Raw genomic sequence first — 22,460 nt, forward strand, 5'->3', positions numbered from 1 at the left:
ACAGCAACGCTTGACCTGCTTGAGTTAACTCTACGCCTGCTGCTTTCTTCTGGCAAGCTCAGTGCAAGTTGATGCCTTCCAACAGGGGGGGGAAGTTGCCCCCCTCCATCTTTGGGGTGTTCATTGTCCGACTCAACATTAATTCCTTACATACGGTCAACATTGAATACAGGGCTTGCATATGAGCCGGACAGTCAGAACTACAGGACCGTAATTCCAAGTTGGATTGGAAACCTTCTAAAGATCCTTCAAACTTGATTTGGGGTTTAAAATCCTCAAAACAGGATTGAATTTTGGGGAGCCTAGCAGAGGCGTAACTATAGAGGAAGCAGACCCTGTGGCTGCAGGGGGCCCACGAGGTATAAGGGGCCCCGTGAGGCCCAAATAAAGAGAAATTTCAACATAAATTGGTAAAACAAGTCAACCTCTGCTCAACCCCAGTAACTTCTAGTTATGCCACTGGAGCCCTGCCCTGTAACCTTGTTCAGGGCTGATTTAGGGGCAGCACAGTCCTAAAAGGTTGAGGGGATCAGGTCAAGCTATGCAGTGTGGGCACCTATATTGATGGAGAAGATGACTCTGCAATCATTAAGGATCCCCGGCTGTCCTCTTCTCAAGCCCAGGGCAACTGTAACTATTTGCAATCCCCAATGGATAGCAGAGGGACCCACTGACTGGGCAACCATCTTTAGAAAAGGGGTCAATGCAATTTCACAAACTTAGACCAGCTTCTTGTCTTTCAAGAATAAAAGTTTGAACCAAAACAGCTTCAGGCAGTGATATTAAACTGCAGTGTGTTTATTTAGCAGTGTAGGAACACTACATGTTTCAGGCATAACCCTTTATCAAGTGGGCTCTTTATTAGGCAACCGCCCGTAAAAATAAAGATTATTGTAGTTGAAGCAAAGCTTACCTCCCCTTCGTTGGTGAGCAAATCCACCAGTTACCGGGCAGATTTTGGAGCAGGAAAAGCACACTGCGCCCTTATTGGCTGACCTGGACAATTAACAATTTAAATGGTATGAAGATTTAAGAAGCTATTATAAGGGCCACAAACACAGATTACATACATGATAATGATATTTAAAAAGAGGTGGAGTTTCCTCCAATCCCATGCTTCTCCCAGACACAAGAGAGTCTGGGCGGCTTGTTAGATAGACTTTACGGTCTATAGTAAGACCACATTGCTTAGGCACCAGTCTAGCACCAAGACTGTAACCTCAATGGCTACTAGATACATTGTGGAGGGTAAACGCCATGCAATTTAATAGTGAATATTAATGTTCTTGGCAATGGCTTTGTTTGTGCTTTAAAGGATAAGTAAAGCTTAAAAATAAGTGAATGTAAAATTGATGAGGAAGTAATTTTGCAATGTAAATTCATTATTTATTCTTTTTCAATTCCAAGATATTAAAGGATACATGTTGTAAGGAATCCTTACCCTGGTGGTCCAGTGGTGGTGCGGCGGGGACGCCCGCCACACCGTCATCCTTCTCTGGCAGCTTCCTAATGCGCACCGCGCGCGCACTTCCGGTTTATATAGGCGCATGCGCGCTGGCGTGATGACGTCAGCGCGCAATGGCGCGAAATTCAAATGGATTTAAAGAGACATTTTCTTTTATGCATTGCCCGTGATAGGATTTGTTCCTGGTGCTATTAGCTGTTGCTATTCTGTTTGAATCTGATCCTGATTGTCTGTTTTGACCCCTGCCTGCCTGTTTGACTACTCTGATCTCTGGAACCTGACCCTTGCCTGAAACCGACCTTGACTCTGCTTAACCCTCCTGTTTGACGGTCTGGTTTGACCTCTGCCTGTTATTTGACTCCGATTCTGCCTCAGCGCATCTGATTGATTACCCGGTTTGACCCTTGCCTGCCTGACGACTCTAGCTATCTGCCTGCCTCGACCCGGCCTGTCTGACCACGAATCTGTCTTACGTTGCCAGAACTCCTCGCCTTGCTCCTCTCGAAAAGTCCAGGTGGCATCTGAGTACGCTGAGGGCTCCTCCCGAAGCCAAAGGCGGTCACACTACTGGTGAAGCCGTGCCGAGACCAGGGAGCTTGGCATTAGTTCTGGTTTAGGGTGCCGACCGTGACACATGTACTGTTAATATGAATGAATTTTGTTCCAACAGCGCCACCTGCTGGTCATTTTCCCACCAGTCTGACCAGCAAGTAGTCAAGGAAGTTGTCAGGAGAAAGAAAGAGGCTGATGTTCTTCTGCTTAGGAATAAAATTAGAAACCTTTCTCACATCTTTCCTAAGCAGAAGAACATCAGCCTCTTTCTTTCTCAGCAGAATGTCAATTTGATTTCCAGCCTTTATTATTTCAAGCCTATTTCCCGTCATTGTATTTGTGTTTACTGTTTACTATTTGTTCATTTACAGACACGGTATCCCGATGTAAATATTTCAAAAAAAATTTCCCACAACAAACAGCAAAGTGTCGAAACATTTTCATAACTATATATGTATTTATTCAAATTTAGAGAGGGGAAGAGTGAGATTTTGGCAGGTGGTAGATTTCTTTCCATGTGCACTGACATCTGTAAGAACTGGCCTGTAGCTCTCTGTATCTTTATTCCGTAAAACTTCCAGCATCCTTAGGGTTTCTAAATATTTGGGGGTGAGTCCTTGGTACCCCTGAAACTATAGCAGGGTGACTGTTACCCCAATGTTTCTATATATCTGTAACCTTGTTATGAGCTAAGGGGGCCCAGTCTGAAGGCCAGTTAGGGGGAGATTTGGGGTGAGTGCTTATTTGTACCCTGGGTACCCCTGGAACTATAGCAGGGTGACTGTTACCCCAATGTTTCTATATATCTGTAACCTTGTTATGAGCTAAGGGGCCCAGTCTGAAGGTCAGTTAGGGGGAGATTTGGGGTGAATGTTTATTTGTACCCTGGGTACCCCTGGAACTATAGCAGGGTGACTGTTACCCCAATGTTTCTATATATCTGTAACCTTGTTATGAGCTAAGGGGGCCCAGCCTGAAGGTCAGTTAGGGGGAGATTTGGGGTGAGTGCTTATTTGTGTTCTGGGTACCCTTGGAACTATAGCAGGGTGACTGTTACCCCAATGTTTCTATATATCTGTAACCTTGTTATGAGCTAAGGGGGGCCAGCCTGTAGGTCAGTTAGGGGGAGATTTGGGGTGAGTGCTTATTTGTACCCTGGGTACCCCTGGAACTATAGCAGGGTGACACCCAATGTTTCTATATATCTGTAACCTTGTTATGAGCTAAGGGGGCCCAGTCTGAAGGTCAGTTAGGGGGAGATTTGGGGTGAGTGCTTATTTGTACCCTGGGTACCCCTGGAACTATAGCAGGGTGACTGTTACCCCAATGTTTCTATATATCTGTAACCTTGTTATGAGCTAAGGGGGCCCAGTCTGAAGGACAGTTAGGGGGAGATTTGGGGTGAGTGCTTATTTGTACCCTGGGTACCCCTGGAACTATAGCAGGGTGACTGTTACCCCAATGTTTCTATATATCTGTAACCTTGTTATGAGCTAAGGGGGCCCAGTCTGAAGGTCAGTTAGGGGGAGATTTGGGGTGAGTGCATATTTGTACCCTGGGTACCCCTGGAACTATAGCAGGGTGACACCCCAATGTTTCTATATATCTGTAACCTTGTTATGAGCTATGCCAATGCTCATGCTGTTCTATTATTACAGTTGAGCCCTACACATGAGCAGAACATCATTACTATTTATCAAGCAGTAAGTGGATGAGCGGAATATAATACCTAATGAATCATGTGCCGTTCAGCTTTCTCGTGTGTCTCTGTTTTGCCACCGTTTTCTACTGAACATTATATATTAAGCTGAATAACATTTGGATTTGAAATAAATTGCCACTTACTTAAATTCACAGGTGGTTGAATATTTCACTGATTTCCTCTCTTGTTTTATTTCAGGGGAGATCGAGCGCTGTTCGTACATCAAGTACCATTACTCCTCCGCCACGATCCCCAAAAACCTTACGTACAACATCACCAAGACCATCCGGCAAGATGAGTGGCACGCTCTGCGTAAGTGACCGCGAGACTGGTGTAATAACCAGAAATTCTCTATAATAAGCTGAATATACTGGAGCCTACTGTTTTAAAGGAAAATTAAAGTCTATGGACAAATCCAGGCCCCTTCCAAAGGCTTTTATTTCCCCCTCCTGGCTCTGGGGCCTGGGGTTGTTAGTCGGCTTTAGTTCCCCTTTAATTCAGAAAAAAAATCAATGTTTCAAAGTGGAACTGCAGCTATTCTATTTTCTTTTTTTTTCTTTTTTTGCAACTTCCTGGTTCTTGAGAAGTAATAAGCTCACAGATAGCCCCTTAGTTAAAGGGTAAGTAAACCCTTAAAAAAAGTGAATGTAAAATTGATGAGGGGGCTATTCTAAGTGCTTTTGCAATATATATGCATTATTTATTTTGTTTTTAATCCAAGATATTAAATTCCAAGATATTAAACTTGTACTGTTAATATGAATGAATTTTGTTACAACAGCGCCACCTGCTGGTCATTTTCTCACCTGTCTGACCAGCAAGTAGTCAAGGAAGTTTATCAGGAGAAAGAAAGAGGCTGATGTTCTTCTGCTTAGGAAAGATGTGAGAAAGGCTTATAATTATAAACATCAGCCTCTTTCTTTCTCCTGACAACTTCCTTGACTACTTGCTGGTCAGACAGGTGAGAAAATGACCAGCAGGTGGCGCTGTTGTAACAAAATTCATTCATATTAACAGCACACGTATCCCTTAATATCTTGGAATTTAAAAAGAATAAATAATGAATGTACAATGCAAAAGTGATTAGAATAGCCCCCTGATCAATTTTACATTCACATATTTTTAAGGTTTATATATCCTTTAAGCAAAGTGGAACTGCAGCTATTCTATTTTTTTTTTTTTACAACTTCCTGGCTCTTGAGAAGTAATCAGCTCACAGATAACCCCCTTACTCAAAGGATTTCTGCTTATTTTGAAGCCAAAGGTGTCATAACCGAGGGGGTTGTTTATGCAGAGCTCCTTATTTCTATTTAAGCCAGTTCCAGGGGAGAGAGTAAGCCTGGAAGCAAAGCTGTTCATAACTGTTATATATATATATATATATATATATATATATATATATATATATATATATATATAAAACTGAAGGCTTTTACTTCCTACTTGATTTCAAGTGTTACACCAGTATTAGACTATCAATCTAGACCAATGGGCTTATAGTATTGTGATTATTCATTGGTTGTGTGTTCTGATCCGTCGCACTGCTGACAGTCATTACAGTGTATATTATGGGATGGCTCTGTGTTTGCAAATGAAACTAGAAGATCCGGTGCTTTCAGTCCCACGAACGTTACTGGGCAGTTGCCTGAATGATAAACAATGGGCTGGATTCATGTGGCTCCATCATTTCATCTCCCATTGTTGCATTGAATCCATCGGTTACACTTAATCCATTTGTTCTACGTTACTTTAAATTAAATTTAAAAAAACATGATTTTGTTTCCATTTACATCAAGGGGTTACTAGGTAAGATTATATACTTCTAATAAAATATCATTTCACGATTCTGGTAATGAATTTAAGTGTAAACTATTTTAGTTGCTGTTTGCTCTGTTTGTTTGGGCTTTTTATTTTTATTAGTGAAGGGTTGTAAAGCCATGTGACTTCAGAACGTTGTAACTTAGCAGGATACAGACTAATGGGTGAAGAATGCGACTCTCAAATCTCCCTATGTGCTGCATTGGATAATATATATATATACAGGCTGTTCCTGCTGAATTGTGCTTAGTACAGAGGAATACCTATGCTGCCATAGTTTTATGGGATCTCTCTGTACAGACTATGAGCAAACTTAGGGGACTGTTCCTGCTGAATTGTGCTTAGTACAGGGAATACCTATGCTGCCATAGTTTTATGGGATCTCTCTGTACAGACTATGAGCAAACTTAGGGACTGTTCCTGCTGAATTGTGCTTAGTACAGAGAATACCTATGCTGCCATAGTTTTATGGGATCTCTCTGTACAGACTATGAGCAAACTTAGGGACTGTTCCTGCTTAATTGTGCTTAGTACAGGGGAATACCTATCCTGCCATAGTTTTATGGGATCTCTCTGTACAGACTATGAGCAAACTTAGGGACTGTTCCTGCTGAATTGTGCTTAGTACAGGGAATACCTATGCTGCCATAGTTTTATGGGATCTCTCTGTACAGACTATGAGCAAACTTAGGGGCTGTTCCTGCTGAATTGTGCTTAGTACAGGGGAATACCTATGCTGCCATAGTTTTATGGGATCTCTCTGTACAGACTATGAGCAAACTTAGGGGACTGTTCCTGCTGAATTGTGCTTAGTACAGGGAATACCTATGCTGCCCATAGTTTTATGGGATCTCTCTGTACAGACTATGAGCAAACTTAGGGACTGTTCCTGCTGAATTGTGCTTAGTACAGGGAATACCTATGCTGCCATAGTTTTATGGGATCTCTCTGTACAGACTATGAGCAAACTTAGGGACTGTTCCTGCTTAATTGTGCTTAGTACAGGGGAATACCTATCCTGCCATAGTTTTATGGGATCTCTCTGTACAGACTATGAGCAAACTTAGGGGCTGTTCCTGCTGAATTGTGCTTAGTACAGGGAATACCTATGCTGCCATAGTTTTATGGGATCTCTCTGTACAGACTATGAGTAAACTTAGGGGCTGTTCCTGCTGAATTGTGCTTAGTACAGGGGAATACCTATGCTGCCATAGTTTTATGGGATCTCTCTGTACAGACTATGAGCAAACTTAGGGGACTGTTCCTGCTGAATTGTGCTTAGTACAGGGAATACCTATGCTGCCATAGTTTTATGGGATCTCTCTGTACAGACTATGAGCAAACTTAGGGACTGTTCCTGCTGAATTGTGCTTAGTACAGGGAATACCTATGCTGCCATAGTTTTATGGGATCTCTCTGTACAGACTATGAGCAAACTTAGGGGCTGTTCCTGCTGAATTGTGCTTAGTACAGGGAATACCTATGCTGCCATAGTTTTATGGGATCTCTCTGTACAGACTATGAGCAAACTTAGGGGACTGTTCCTGCTGAATTGTGCTTAGTACAGGGAATACCTATGCTGCCATAGTTTTATGGGATCTCTCTGTACAGACTATGAGCAAACTTAGGGGCTGTTCCTGCTGAATTGTGCTTAGTACAGGGGAATACCTATGCTGCCATAGTTTTATGGGATCTCTCATAATGTCTTATGAATGGCCCTTTAAATAACAAATCTGGTTGCGTGTCGTTTATGTGTCAGGGCGTGAGCTGCTCATTTCTGCTGGCGTGTGTTATACGGGGAATTGAACCCACGGCAGAGCGAGAGTTTAGCCAGTTCTTTCCATTGACTCAGTGTTGTGACTCACAAGTAGTACAGCCTGTGCCTTTATCTCTCTGCTCTGAACATTGTTCCCTTCTGAACCCCCAGCAGCACAAATGGGACTTTACCTACAGACCAAAGGCGCCAACGAGCTGAACGAACCTTCCTCACACTTATACAAGTTAATGTTACAAATAAATACTGAAATAATTCAGTATTTCAATATTGAACCTGCTTAATTATTATGGACCCACTGGGCCTTCAACATTACTCGGCCAAGTACAGGGTCTCCCTGTAGCCCAAAAACCCCACCATAGACAGAACACTGCCGAGAATTGATTTAGAGCATTGCTTTAACCCCAGACATGCCATTGAGATCACTGCAGACACTGGATTCCACGCATTACATTAGCCCCAGTTTAGTGATGCGCAAATCTGTCCCATTTTGCTTCCCCAAAAAATTTGCGAAACTGCGAAAAAATTTGCAAATAGCAAAAAATTCTCAAAACACGTTGTAATCAATGGGCATTTTTACGTGCAACTTTTTTTTTCTTATGGCGACTTTGTTTGTCCTAATCTGTATTAAAGTCAATGGGCTTTTTTGTTATGGCGACTTTTTTTGTCCAAATGCATTAGTCAATGGGCGGTTTTTCTCTGCGAATTTTCCCGCTGTGAATTTTTGCTAAAACAATTGCACAGCTCTCCTCTATCCCCCACTCTATAGCCCCAAAACCCCACCTTGCATAGACAGGACACTGCAGAGAATTGATTTAGAGCATTGCTTTAACCCCAGACATGCCAGTAACATCAATGCAGACAGTGGACTTCACGCATTACATTAACCCCAGATTAGCAATGAACGATTCTGTCCCGTTTTGCTTCGCCGAAAAATTTGCTGAACTGTGAAAAAATTCGCGAAAAATTCTCAAAATGCATTTTAATCAATTGGCCATTTTTATGTGCGACTTTGCTAACGGATGCAAAAACTGCATTAAAGTCAATGGGCTGTTTTCTTATGGCGACTTTTTTTGTCCTAATGCATCAGAGCCAATGGGCGTTTTTTATTATGGCAAGTTTTTTCCTCCAAATGCATTAAAGTCAAAGTTTTTTTTTTCTTATGGCGACTTTTTTGTCCTATTTCATTGAAGTCAATGGGCGTTTTTTCATTAGGGAGCTAGCACACCGGAAGATTCGGGGAGATTTAGTCGCCTGGCGATTATACGCTTCTTCTGCAGGGCGACAGTCTCCCCAAATTGCCTTCCGCCTGCTATAATGAGAAAATGCCAGCACCAATGCACTCGCAGCGCTTCGCTTTCCGAAGTCCCCGAAGTTTTAAAGTCAATGGGTGTTTTTTTTCTTATGGCGACTTTTTTTCTCCAAATGCATTTGCATTAGGACAAAAAAAGTTGTCGTAAGAAAAAACGCCCATTGACTTTAATGCATTATGACAAAAAAAGTCGCCATAAGAAAAAATGCCCATTGACTTAGGGTTAGTCCACATAAGGAGATTCGGGGAGATTAAGTCGCCTGGTGACTAATCGCTTCTTCTTCTGGGCAACAATCTCCCCAACTGCCTTCACGTGTCTTCCCATCTGATATAATGAAAAGTCGCCTGTGCTTAAGCAGTTTTAAAGTCAATGGGTGTTTTTTTCTTACGGCGACTTTTTTGTCCTAATGCAGTAAAGTCATTGGAATTTTTTCTTATGGCGACTTTTTTGTCCAAATGCATTAAAGTCAATGGAATTTTTTCCATTTTTTTTCTTTTGGCGACTTTTTTTTATCCAAATGCATTAAAGTCAATGGGCGTATTTTTCTTATGGCGACTTTTTTGTCCTAATGCATTAAAGTCAATGGAATTTTTTCTTATGGCGACTTTTTTGTCCAAATACATAACATCAATGGGCGTTTTTTCTTATGGCGACTTTTTTTTATCCAAATGCATTAAAGTCAATGGGCGTTGTTTTCTTATGTCGACTTTTTTCTCCAAATGCATTAAAGTCAATGGAATTTTTTCTTATGGTGACTTTTTTTGTGCTATTGCCTAACATCAATGGGCGTTTTTTTCTTATGGCGACTTTTTTCTCCAAATGCATTAAAGTCAATGGAATTTTTTCTTATGGCGACTTTTTTGTCCAAATACATAACATCAATGGGCGTTTTTTCTTATGGCGACTTTTTTTTATCCAAATGCATTAAAGTCAACGGGCATTTTTTCTTAATCATGTAATTTTTCTCTGTGGATTTTCCCACGGTAAATTTTTTTGCGAAAAAAATTGCACATGACGTAAGTCCGAATTTTGCCGTCAATCCAGGGCTGACGAATAAATTCGCTCATCACTACCGCTGACATAAGTGGACACCGTACCTTACCCATGAGGTGTGATATTTCCATGTTTTATTGCAGGTATGAGTAGACACTCACATATGCATTAACCCCAGGCATGCCAGTAATCAGTAATCTCTGCAGACAGTGGATTCAGAGCATTGCATTAACCCCAGACATAAACAACTGAATGAATGGAGTCTGTTCCTTATATGCACGTTTAGCGCTACTAGTTTTTATTGCAAATGCATATATACACTCAAATGTGCATTAACCCCAGGCATGCCAGTAAGACTACTGCAGATGGTATATTCACAACATCGTATTAACCCCTGACACAAAAGTTTTATTGCTTGTGCATTAACCCCGGACATGCCAGTAAGATCACTGCAGATATAACCCCGGGCATGCCAGCAAGATCACTGCAGATATAACCCCGGACATGCCAGCAAGATCACTGCAGATATAACCCCGGACATGCCAGTAAGATCACTGCAGATATAACCCCGGACATGCCAGCAAGATCACTGCAGATATAACCCCGGACATGCCAGTAAGATCACTGCAGATATAACCCCGGACATGCCAGTAAGATCACTGCAGATATAACCCCGGACATGCCAGTAAGATCACTGCAGATATAACCCCGGACATGTCAGTAAGATCACTGCAGATATAACCCCAGACATGCCAGTAAGATCACTGCAGATATAACCCCAGGCATGCCAGTAAGATCACTGCAGATATAACCCCGGACATGCCAGTAAGATCACTGCAGATATAACCCCGGACATGTCAGTAAGATCACTGCAGATATAACCCCAGACATGCCAGTAAGATCACTGCAGATATAACCCCAGGCATGCCAGTAAGATCACTGCAGATATAACCCCGGGCATGCCAGTAAGATCACTGCAGATATAACCCTGGACATGCCAGTAAGATCACTGCAGATATAACCCCGGACATGTCAGTAAGATCACTGCAGATATAACCCCAGACATGCCAGTAAGATCACTGCAGATATAACCCCAGGCATGCCAGCAAGATCACTGCAGATATAACCCTGGACATGCCAGTAAGATCACTGCAGATATAACCCCAGACATGCCAGTAAGATCACTGCAGATATAACCCCAGACATGCCAGTAAGATCACTGCAGATATAACCCCAGACATGCCAGTAAGATCACTGCAGATATAACCCCAGACATGCCAGTAAGATCACTGCAGATATAACCCCAGACATGCCAGTAAGATCACTGCAGATATAACCCCAGGCATGCCAGCAAGATCACTGCAGATATAACCCTGGACATGCCAGTAAGATCACTGCAGATATAACCCCGGACATGCCAGTAAGATCACTGCAGATATAACCCCGGACATGCCAGTCAGATCACTGCAGATATAACCCCGGACATGTCAGTAAGATCACTGCAGATATAACCCCAGACATGCCAGTAAGATCACTGCAGATATAACCCCGGGCATGCCAGTAAGATCACTGCAGATATAACCCTGGACATGCCAGTAAGATCACTGCAGATATAACCCCGGACATGTCAGTAAGATCACTGCAGATATAACCCCAGACATGCCAGTAAGATCACTGCAGATATAACCCCAGGCATGCCAGCAAGATCACTGCAGATATAACCCTGGACATGCCAGTAAGATCACTGCAGATATAACCCCAGACATGCCAGTAAGATCACTGCAGATATAACCCCAGACATGCCAGTAAGATCACTGCAGATATAACCCCAGACATGCCAGTAAGATCACTGCAGATATAACCCCAGACATGCCAGTAAGATCACTGCAGATATAACCCCAGACATGCCAGTAAGATCACTGCAGATATAACCCCAGGCATGCCAGCAAGATCACTGCAGATATAACCCTGGACATGCCAGTAAGATCACTGCAGATATAACCCCAGACATGCCAGTAAGATCACTGCAGATATAACCCCAGACATGCCAGTAAGATCACTGCAGATATAACCCCAGACATGCCAGTAAGATCACTGCAGATATAACCCCAGACATGCCAGTAAGATCACTGCAGATATAACCCCAGACATGCCAGTAAGATCACTGCAGATATAACCCCAGACATGCCAGTAAGATCACTGCAGATATAACCCCGGACATGCCAGTAAGATCACTGCAGATATAACCCCAGACATGCCAGTAAGATCACTGCAGATATAACCCCGGACATGCCAGTAAGATCACTGCAGATATAACCCTAGACATGCCAGTAAGATCACTGCAGATATAACCCCGGACATGGAAGTAAGATCACTGCAGATATAACCCTAGACATGCCAGTAAGATCACTGCAGATATAACCCCGGACATGCCAGTAAGATCACTGCAGATAGTGGATTCTGAAGTCCGCATCGACCCCAGACAAGGGATTCAATTTAAACCTCCTTTTAAAATGTTTTTGTTAAAATGAAACCTACACATATATCTCTCGGGCCATTTCGTTAATTAAGTAACAAATCGTTTGGCTTTAATATTTCTTGTTTTCTCCTCTGGCAGATACAAACTGCTCTAATCCACCCGACTAATCACATAAAGTAAAATTAATAAACTGCCGAGTCGCATCCCTCCAGGTCCACAACCTCGTCTCACTCAAAGCGGATTTAAAGGCTGTAATTTAAAAGTAATTAACCCCCCCCCTCCATAATTGGAAATGGGACAGCGCCGATAGATAATTCCATTCATTTTGGGTTTTTCTTTCCTATTTAAATAAAGTGAGATAAAACTTTAACAATAAACTGTTTTATCTTCCCCAACTTCCATATTAAAGGGACGTTATCGGCGCCGATTGATAATCCCGTTTACGCGTGCGAAAATCATTTGTTTTTCTATTTTTTCATGAAATAATCTCGCCTTTTGGTTTCCAGGATGATGTTTGACTGCTTCATTCTGGGCTGATTTGATTCAGTTGAGGAAATTGTATTTGTCTTTCAAAGCAAAGTAAATTTCCCAGGGATTTATCTTTCTACGCCAGTGCCCATAAGTCAAGTCTTTGCTCTTTCCCAACACAAATGAAGCCGACGTTAAAAGATTACGGGGGTTTTTTTGTAGGACGACCGGCATAAATTGTCTGTTCTTTTGTCTATTAAGGGCGACGCTTGCACTGATTTGGCCAGGGAGTTTGTTCAGTTGGCTCCACAGTTTGGGCAGTCATTGCTTTGATCAGAATGCAGCCAGTCTCATGTCTCAGTCTCATCTGTTGTTGCCACTTCTTGGTGCTCAGTGAGGCATTGGCAGAATGAGAGAAACCACAGATCCCCATTCAGAAGTTCCAAATAAATTCACTAAAGCCATTTGGTTATCCATGTGGACAAAATACTTGCCCTGCTGGTCATTGTGTTATTCTGTCACCATCCTGCCGTACTGTCCTATTGTCTCCATCTTTCCCTACTGTCTCCATCTTGTCCTATTGACTCCATCTTGTCCTACTGTCACCAACTTGTCCTACTGTCTCTATATTGTCCTATTGTCTCCATCTTATCCTACTGTCTCCATATTGTCCTACTGTCTCCATCTTGCCCTTATGTCTCCATCTTGCCCTACTGTCTCCATCTTATCCTACTGTCTCCATATTGTCCTACTGTCTCCATCTTGCCCTTATGTCTCCATCTTGTCCTACTGTCTCCATCTTGTCCTATTCTCTCCATCTTGCCCTACTGTCTCTATCTGCTTTACATTCTCCATCTTGCTCTACTGTCTCCATCTTGACCTATAGTCTCCACCTTGTCGTACTGTCTCCATCTTGCCCTACTGTCTCCATCTTATCCTACTGTCTCCATCTGGTCCTACTGTCTCCATCTTGCTCACAGTCTTCATCTTGTCCTACTGTCTCAATTTTGCTCTACAGTCTCCATCTTGCCCTACTGTCTCCATCTTGTCCTACTGTCTCCATCTTGTCCTACTGTCTCCATCTTGTCCTTCTGTATCCATCTTATCCTACTGTCTCCATCTGGTCCTACTGTCTCCATCTTGCTCACAGTCTTCATCTTGTCCTACTGTCTCAATTTTGCTCTACAGTCTCCATCTTGCCCTACTGTCTCCATCTTGTCCTACTGTCTCCATCTTGTCCTACTGTCTCCATCTTGTCCTTCTGTATCCATCTTATCCTACTGTCTCCATCTGGTCCTACTGTCTCCATCTTGCTCACAGTCTTCATCTTGTCCTACTGTCTCAATTTTGCTCTACAGTCTCCATCTTGCCCTACTGTCTCCATCTTGTCCTACTGTCTCCATTTTGTCCTACTGTCTCCATCTTGCTCTACTGTCTCCATCTTGTCCTACTGTCTCAATTTTGCTCTACAGTCTCCATCTTGCCCTACTGTCTCCATCTTGTCCTACTGTCTCCATTTTGTCCTACTGTCTCCATCTTGCTCACAGTCTTCATCTTGTCCTACTGTCTCAATTTTGCTCTACAGTCTCCATCTTGCCCTACTGTCTCCATCTTGTCCTACTGTCTCCATTTTGTCCTACTGTCTCCATCTTGCTGTACTGTCTCCATCTTGTCCTATTGTCTCCATCTTGCTGTACAGTCTCCATTTTGTCCTACTGTCTCCATCTTGCTGTACTGTCTCCATCTTGTCCTATTGTCTTCATCTTGCTGTACAGTCTCCATCTTGTCCTACTGTCTCCATCTTGTCCTACTGTCTACATCTTGTTCTATTGTCTCCATCTTGTCCCACTGTTTCTTCTTGGCCTACTGTCTCCTGTCTGATGCAGTATTGTTGGAGAAAATTGGACACAAAGGATGATGGCAACAAGACTTTTTATCAGTGTTGCTAAATTTGTAGCCCTTCAGCTCTTGTTGTAGCATAACTCCCAGTTACTGGGTATTGTAGTTCAATAACACCAGAAGATTGATAGGGTGGGCAGTTCATCATTATGCAATGATGCCCCTTGAAATTGGAGGACAATGCCGGCTAGGAGAGAGACACAAAAAGCCTGAATGCTAAATGAAGAGCTACAAGTGGAACTACAAGTTGCAGCATCCTCAGCATTGCCGAGCATGCTGGGAGTTATAGCCTCTCTAAGTTAGACACAACTGAGCAGTCTCCAGAGGTAGCAGCTTCCAGACATCTGTTTATTTCTTCTGCATGTCTCATTTACTTTCTGCCTCCTGGGAATTGTCTTGTTCTGATTGTCGGTGCCTGGGGTAATAGAGATAACAGCAGGACTGTTTTATGGAGGGGCAAGGCCATCTCTTATGCATGAGCTCCTACTGGCAGTGCTTCAGATTCTGTCCCCTTGAGGCTGCGAGGGGGGGATTTCACTTTAAACTCCAGCCTTGATAATCCGACTGGGATCTAACATACAGGGCCATTACCTTTGCTATTAATCCATTGCTCCAGTTCTCTTCTAACCATAAGCATTAGAACTGGGACAACTGGGGGGAGGGATAAGCCCCCCCAAAAAATATCTTCCTCATATCTGGGTTCATTTTGCCTTAGCTGACACATTTAAAGGGCAACCTGGTTACAGTAATGTAGAAAAATAAAAGTACTTTCCCTTATTTCTTCTTCAGCCTTTAATCCATTTACTGGGGCTGCTCGTGCCAATTTTTTTTTTATACAGACAGAAATTATAGTGAAATAAGATTTCCCAGAGCCTCTGATCAAGGTCCTTGTGTGCGGCTGGGTACGGACTGGACGCTGTAAGCTAAAAAAAAAAGGCGAAATCATTCAAAACAAAACACACAAGAAATAGAAGTGAAAACCAGATTGTCTGACAATATCACCGTATTCATTATACTAATATTTAATTTGAAGGTGATGTTCCCCTTTAATTAGGAATCTCACAGTCAATCGTGTGGTTATTGGCCAATCCTATTTCAGATAACTTACCCTCATACTGAGGAACTTATTTCAGTCGGCAGTTGTGTTTTTATTGTCAAAAACAAATATATAAGCAAGCGGGGGCGTCTCGCTGCACAAAGAGAAAAGCAAGTTTAGCATCAGAGGAGAGAGATCCGCAACCAATGAAAGAGACTGGGAATTCTTGGTGTTTAATAATTGATTCTGTCACTTTTTTCTTCTGTGTTTGTTCCCTGGGAAGAGAGAGGTTAGTGAGTTGCTCAATGCAAATGGGAAACATGGAACCTCAGTGTTGTCAACTGATTCTTACAGACCTGCTCTCCTATTGGTGCTGAGCTTGGTGAACTGGAAAATAGTTTGTGTTCTTCATCAGCGAGAGGTAACATTTCAATTCCAGTAACAACTCAAGGAAGATAGATAGATAGATGATAGATAGATAGATAGATAGATAGATAGATAGATAGATAGATAGACAGAGATAGACAGATATAGAGAGAGAGAGAGAGACAGACAGACAGACAGACAGATAGATAGATATAGATAGATAATAGATAGATAGATGATAGATAGATAGATAGATGATAGATAGATAGATAGATAGATAGATAGATAGATAGATAGATATAGATAGAGAAAGATTGAATGATAAATAGATAGATAAATGATAAATTAGATAGACAGAATGATAAATATATGAATAGAGAGAGAGAGAGAGAGAGAGAGAGAGAGAGAGAGAGAGAGATAGAATGATAAATGGATAGATAGATAGATAGATAGATAGATAGATAGATACTTGATAGATTAGATAGACAGAATGATAAATATATGAATAGATAGATAGATAGATAGATAGATAGATAGATAGATAGATAGATAGATAGATAGATAGATAGATAGATAGATAGATGATAGATAGAGATAGATAAATAATAGATAGATAGATAATATATAATAAATAGAGAGAGAGAGAGAGAGAGAGAGATAAAGATAGAATGATAAATAGATAGATAAATGATAAATTAGATAGACAGAATGATAAATATATGAATAGAGAGAGAGAGAGATAGAGATAGAAAGATAGAATGATAAATGGATAGATAGATAATTGATAGATTAGATAGACAGAATGATAAATATATGAATAGATAGATAGATAGATAGATAATAGATAGATAGATAGATAGATAGATAGATAGATAGATGATAGATAGATAGATAGATAGATAGATATAGAAAGATAGAATGATAAATAGATAGATAAATGATAAATTAGATAGACAGAATGATAAATATATGAATAGAGAGAGAGAGATAGATAGAAAGATAGAATGATAAATGGTTAGACAGATAATTGATAGATTAGATAGACAGAATGATAAATATATGAATAGATAGATAGATAGATTGATAGATAATAGAGAGAGAGAGAGAGATAGATAATAAATAGATAGATAGATATAGAGAGCAATCCGTGGCTCCGGAGCCTCATGCGGCTCTTCATCCTGCTTGCTGCGGCTTGACTATACAGCCCTCGCGCCTGCTGGCGGCTGCTTGAGTGTGTGACCGGGGTAAGTTAACGGTTAGCTTACAGCGGTCGCACACTCATGAAGCCGCCAGCAGGCGCGTGGACTGTATAGACGTCCCAGGAGTGACAGGCAAGACAGAGCCGCAGCAAGATGATTCATCATGGTCCTTACCGCGGTCACAAACTCAAGACAATAGAGTGAAGATCAGCATTGAACTCCAGAAACAGAATTTACATTAAACAGATGAGAACACTAGCATTTAATAGGGCTATATAGGGATGGGCGGTTTTTTTTTACCTTGTTTCGACGGAAAAATGACTCCGCACGACAACATTTTTGTATTAAAGTATAGACTTTAATAGGCGTCTGCGACATTTCGCCAGCGGCAAATTATTGAGGAAACGAAACGGGTCAAATTTGCCCATACCTGGGGCTATTCAGTGTTTAATTTATTTCAAAGTAGGCCTACACATACACACTGCACTTCTGTTTGTTGTATTCTGTTGTTGTAACAGTTAAAAATTGAAAAAAGTTTAAAACTTTTAAAAGTTTATAATCTGTTTTATGTTTTGTGGCTCCAGACTATTTTTCTTTAGTGGAAAAGGGGGCAAAATGGCTCTGTAGATAGTAAAGGTTGCTGACCCCTGAATTAGATAGAATGACAAATATATGAATAGATAGATTAGATAGATAGATAGAGAGAGAGAGAGAGAGAGAGAGAGAGAGAGAGAGAGAGAGAGATGATAGACAGACAGACTAGATAGATAGATAGATAGATAGATAGATAGATAGATAGATAGATAGATAGATAGATAGATAGTAGATAGAGAGAGATAGATAAATGATAGATAGATAGATAGATAGATAGATAGATAGATAGATAGATAGATAGATAGATAGATAGATAGATAGATAGATAGATAGATAGATGGATGGATGGATGGATGGATGGATAGATAGATAGATAGATAGACAGAGAGATAGATAGATAGATAGATAGATAGATAGATAGATAGATAGATAGATAGATAGATAAATAGACAGATAGATAGATAGATAGATAGATAGATAGATAGATAGATAGATAGATAGATAGATAGATAGATAAATAGATAGATGATAGATAGATAAATAGATAGATGATAGATAAGATAGATAGATAGATAGATAGATAGATAGATAGATAAATAGATAGATGATAGATAGATAGATAGATAGATAGATAGATAGATAAATAGACAGATAGAGATAGATAGATAGATAGATAGATAGATAGATAGATAGATAGATAGATAGATAGATAGATAAATAGATAGATGATAGATAGATAAATAGACAGATAGAGATAGATAGATAGATAGATAGATAGATAGATAGATAGATAGATAGATAGATGGATGGATGGATGGATGGATGGATGGATGGATGGATAGATAGATAATAGGAAATATGGGTGATAGAGAGACAGAGATGATGTTGGAATGTGACATATAGAAACCAGCAGATTGATAATACATAATAGATATATAACAGACATGTGAGACTAATGGTTCGCTAAATGAATAGACACAGACATAAACACATATATTTGATACAAATAAATAAAATAAAATGTGTATTGATAGAGACAGATGGGTACATAGACCTTTAGATGGGTAATGAGATATATAGATGACAGACAGATAAATACATTGATAGACAGACAGATACAGTGTAGGTAGATAGATGGATGGATAGATGACAGACAGATACTGATTCTATGCTAATTGCTGTTAGTATTAGATGCTCAGTCTAGTAAATGTCTGGGCTCAGCTTTATTCCATTTCCTCACAGGGGAATATATATTTATATATAGAGAGAGGGGGGAGTTCCTTTTTCTTGATCATTGAATGGAAACAGTCAGGTCCCAAGGGGAACAATGTCGGGGTGCATATTTATTAAGGGTATTCAGGTTGAACCCTGTATTTCTACTGATACCGACATCCTCCCAGACACACTTAGTCCCATTGTATCTGCCTATGAAACAGAATCTCCCACTTTAAAGCTCCCCCCAGAGTAGAGACTGCTCAGTGCCCCCCGTCCTTTCTTGGCCGCCCCAGGCTTGGACGTGGAGTCTGGAGGGGGGCGAGGAAAGGAAATCGATGGCAGATATCACATGCTGACAGGAGATGTGCTGCTCCACAGCCTGTGAATAATTCAGCTCGGCCTCAGTAATTCTATTCCATCTCTCAAGGTTGGGCTCATTAATATTGTATAGGGACCTAAGCACCGAGCTGCCCCTGGGGTATTTAGTTTGTAACCTGCAATAGCTTCTGAGTTGCTGCCACCACCCTCCAGTGTTCTGCCCGTTCCAACCTTAACTTTCAAACTGCTCCCCATCGGGGGCGAAACGCGTGACGCTCCGGGAATTTGGCTGCATTCCTGAAACTTATATATCTTGCCATGCCGGTGACCTCTAATAATAATAATTAAAGGGATACTGTAACTATATGTCTGCTTTCATTTATTAACCCCTTCCTAGAAACAATAAGTCAAAAAAAATATATATATATTTTTCCAGTGTTACTCAAAGGGGTTGTTCACCTTTAAATTAACTGTTAGTAGGATGTAGAGCGGGATATTCTGAGACGATTTGCAACTGGTTTTCATTTTTTATTATTTATGATTTTTGAGTTATTTAGCTTCTTTATTCAGCAGCTCTCCGGAAGCGATGAGCGAATTTATTCGCCAGCCATGGATTTGCGGCGGAATTCCGGATGTCGCCATGTTTGAATTTTTTCGCGAAACTGCAAAGAAAATACACCATGGAAAAATTAGCCACGAAAAAACACCCATTAAGAAAAAGCACCTATTAACTAATGCATTAGGACAAAACAGTCGCCATAACAAAAAAAGCCCATTGACTTTAAGGGCAGGGGTACACGGGCAGATTCGAGGAGATTAGTTGCCGCCGGCGACAAATCGCCTCTTCTTCACGAGTAGCACATGGAGTTATCTAGACTACACCTTGACATAAAAGTCCGTTTTTTTTGTTTGTGTTTTTTAACAGCTCGTTCTGTGTTTTTTTAGAATTCTAGCAAGTGATTCACTGGTTTAATTTATGAATTAGTGACTCACGGAATTTGCACCAGTTGTACTGAGCCGGAAATAGCATTTCCTTAAAATCAATGTGAGTGTTTGCGTCTATCTAGCTGATAAGCATTGTAAGCAGCAGTCCTGTCCTGCTTTATGGCAGCTGAGATTCTAGCTATCTGTATAACAGAGCATTCTGTCCCAGTGGCTGCACAGATCCTATCTGATCCCCATTGTAAGCAGCAGTCCTGTCCTGCTTTATGGCAGCTGAGATTCTAGCTATCTGTATAACAGAACATTCTGTCCCAGTGGCTGCACAGATCCTATCTGATCCCCATTGTAAGCAGCAGTCCTGTCCTGCTTTATGGCAGCTGAGATTCTAGCTATCTGTATAACAGAACATTCTGTCCCAGTGGCTGCACAGATCCTATCTGATCCCCATTGTAAGCAACAGTCCTGTCCTGCTTTATGGCAGCTGAGATTCTAGCTATCTGTATAACAGAACATTCTGTCCCAGTGGCTGCACAGATCCTATCTGATCCCCATTGTAAGCAGCAGTCCTGTCCTGCTTTATGGCAGCTGAGATTCTAGCTATCTGTATAACAGAACATTCTGTCCCAGTGGCTGCACAGATCCTATCTGATCCCCATTGTAAGCAGCAGTCCTGTCCTGCTTTATGGCAGCTGAGATTCTAGCTATCTGTATAACAGAACATTCTGTCCCAGTGGCTGCACAGATCCTATCTGATCCCCATTGTAAGCAGCAGTCCTGCCCTGCTTTATGGCAGCTGAGATTCTAGATATCTGTATAACAGAACATTCTGTCCCAGTGGCTGCACAGATCCTATCTGATTCCCATTGTAAGCAGCAGTCCTGTCCTGCTTTATGGCAGCTGAGATTCTAGCTATCTGTATAACAGAACATTCTATCCCAGTGGCTGCACAGATCCTATCTGATCCCCATTGTAAGCAGCAGTCCTGTCCTGCTTTATGGCAGCTGAGATTCTAGCTATCTGTATAACAGAGCATTCTGTCCCAGTGGCTGAGATTCTAGCTATCTGTGCAAGTATTTTTTCATTTTTAGGTGAGTGATTGGATAAGAAAGTTGTGCAGGACAAAGGAAAGATATTCATTGTAGTATAAAGTGTGTAGTGGATAAAGATTTAACCATGTAAATGCATGAATAATAATAAGCCAATTTCATGCTAAAAAAATCACAGTAACAAGTTCATTATATTTGAGAAACTTTATGTAGGAAAAAGAAAGAGCAGCTTACAAGCGCAGAAGATTAAACAGAAGCAGGGGGAATGATTATATAAAAAGATATGATGTAGCCGTTATGTCTGCGCTGGGAAGAGAAGGGTTAAAGTACTGGGTATTTGGCCTTATTCGGTGCAAGAGAAAATCTCGCTGACTGTGTAACCAAGGGAAACTGCAAGATGTTCTCATTCCCACTTGTACAACAAGGCCAATTGGCCCAGATTCCATATATATATATATATAACAGAAAGGAACCAGTAAACAAATATATTTACCCTTGTGTCTGTTATGCCAGCGGAGTTGCATCATATTATATCCCCCAGCATCCTCAGCTGCCCCTTGGAAAATATTGGAGGACATTTCACCCTAAATTCAAGTCAGATAAATAATTAAGAGACGTTTAAACGCTGCTAACAAATAAACATTTTTAAAGGGGTAATTCACCTTTACTATAACGCTTACTATATTATTGATAGGGATGCACCAAATCCAGGATTCGGACAGGATCCTTGTGCCCTGCCAAATTGAATCCAAATCCTAATTTGCATATGTAAATTAGGGACGGGGAGGTAAATCATGTGACTTTTCATCACAAAAGGAAGTGATTCAATTCTTTTCCAGTTTTTCCTTTCCTGCCTCTAATTTGCATATGCAAATTAGGATTTGGATTTGGCTGAATCTTTCACGAAGGAGATTCGACTGAATCCCAGATTCAGTTCATTCCTAATTATTGAACAGCCTAATTTTACCGACTTTTCAATGGCTTTTTTTTAGGAATAATTTGCCTTCTGCCTATTTCCACACCTTGCAGTGGCTGGCTAAGCATGCTGGGAATTGTAGTGGAGCCACGGCTGATCGTGTACCTCTTTACAGGAAAATAATTATCTTCGTCTCACATTCCCCCTTTGCTCTGACCTGCTTTCTCTCCTATTTCCCAGGGTTTTTATCATCTCTGTCTTGTACAGTCCTTCTCAGAGACCATTCATTTTAATTATCACTTGCAGACGGAGAGATGCTGGAGGCACATATAAACCCAGTGAGAATGAATGGATATTGGGAAGTT

General features: G+C 41.1%; 1 protein-coding gene across 3 annotated transcripts in view; it reads left to right on the plus strand.

Moving 5' to 3' along the window:
* The window catches only part of LOC108704356 (transmembrane protein 178B), a 146,523-nt gene that overhangs the window by 75,732 nt on the left and 48,331 nt on the right, over positions 1 to 22,460 (plus strand). For all 3 annotated transcript variants that reach the window (XM_041585897.1, XM_041585896.1, XM_018240857.2), the window contains one exon: positions 3,918 to 4,031. In XM_041585897.1, coding sequence (XP_041441831.1) covers positions 3,918 to 4,031 — 114 coding nt within the window. The remainder of the gene's footprint in view (positions 1 to 3,917; positions 4,032 to 22,460) is intronic.

The sequence above is a fragment of the Xenopus laevis genome, chromosome 3L (genome assembly GCF_017654675.1).
Source record: "Xenopus laevis strain J_2021 chromosome 3L, Xenopus_laevis_v10.1, whole genome shotgun sequence".
Taxonomy (NCBI): Eukaryota; Metazoa; Chordata; class Amphibia; order Anura; family Pipidae; genus Xenopus; species Xenopus laevis.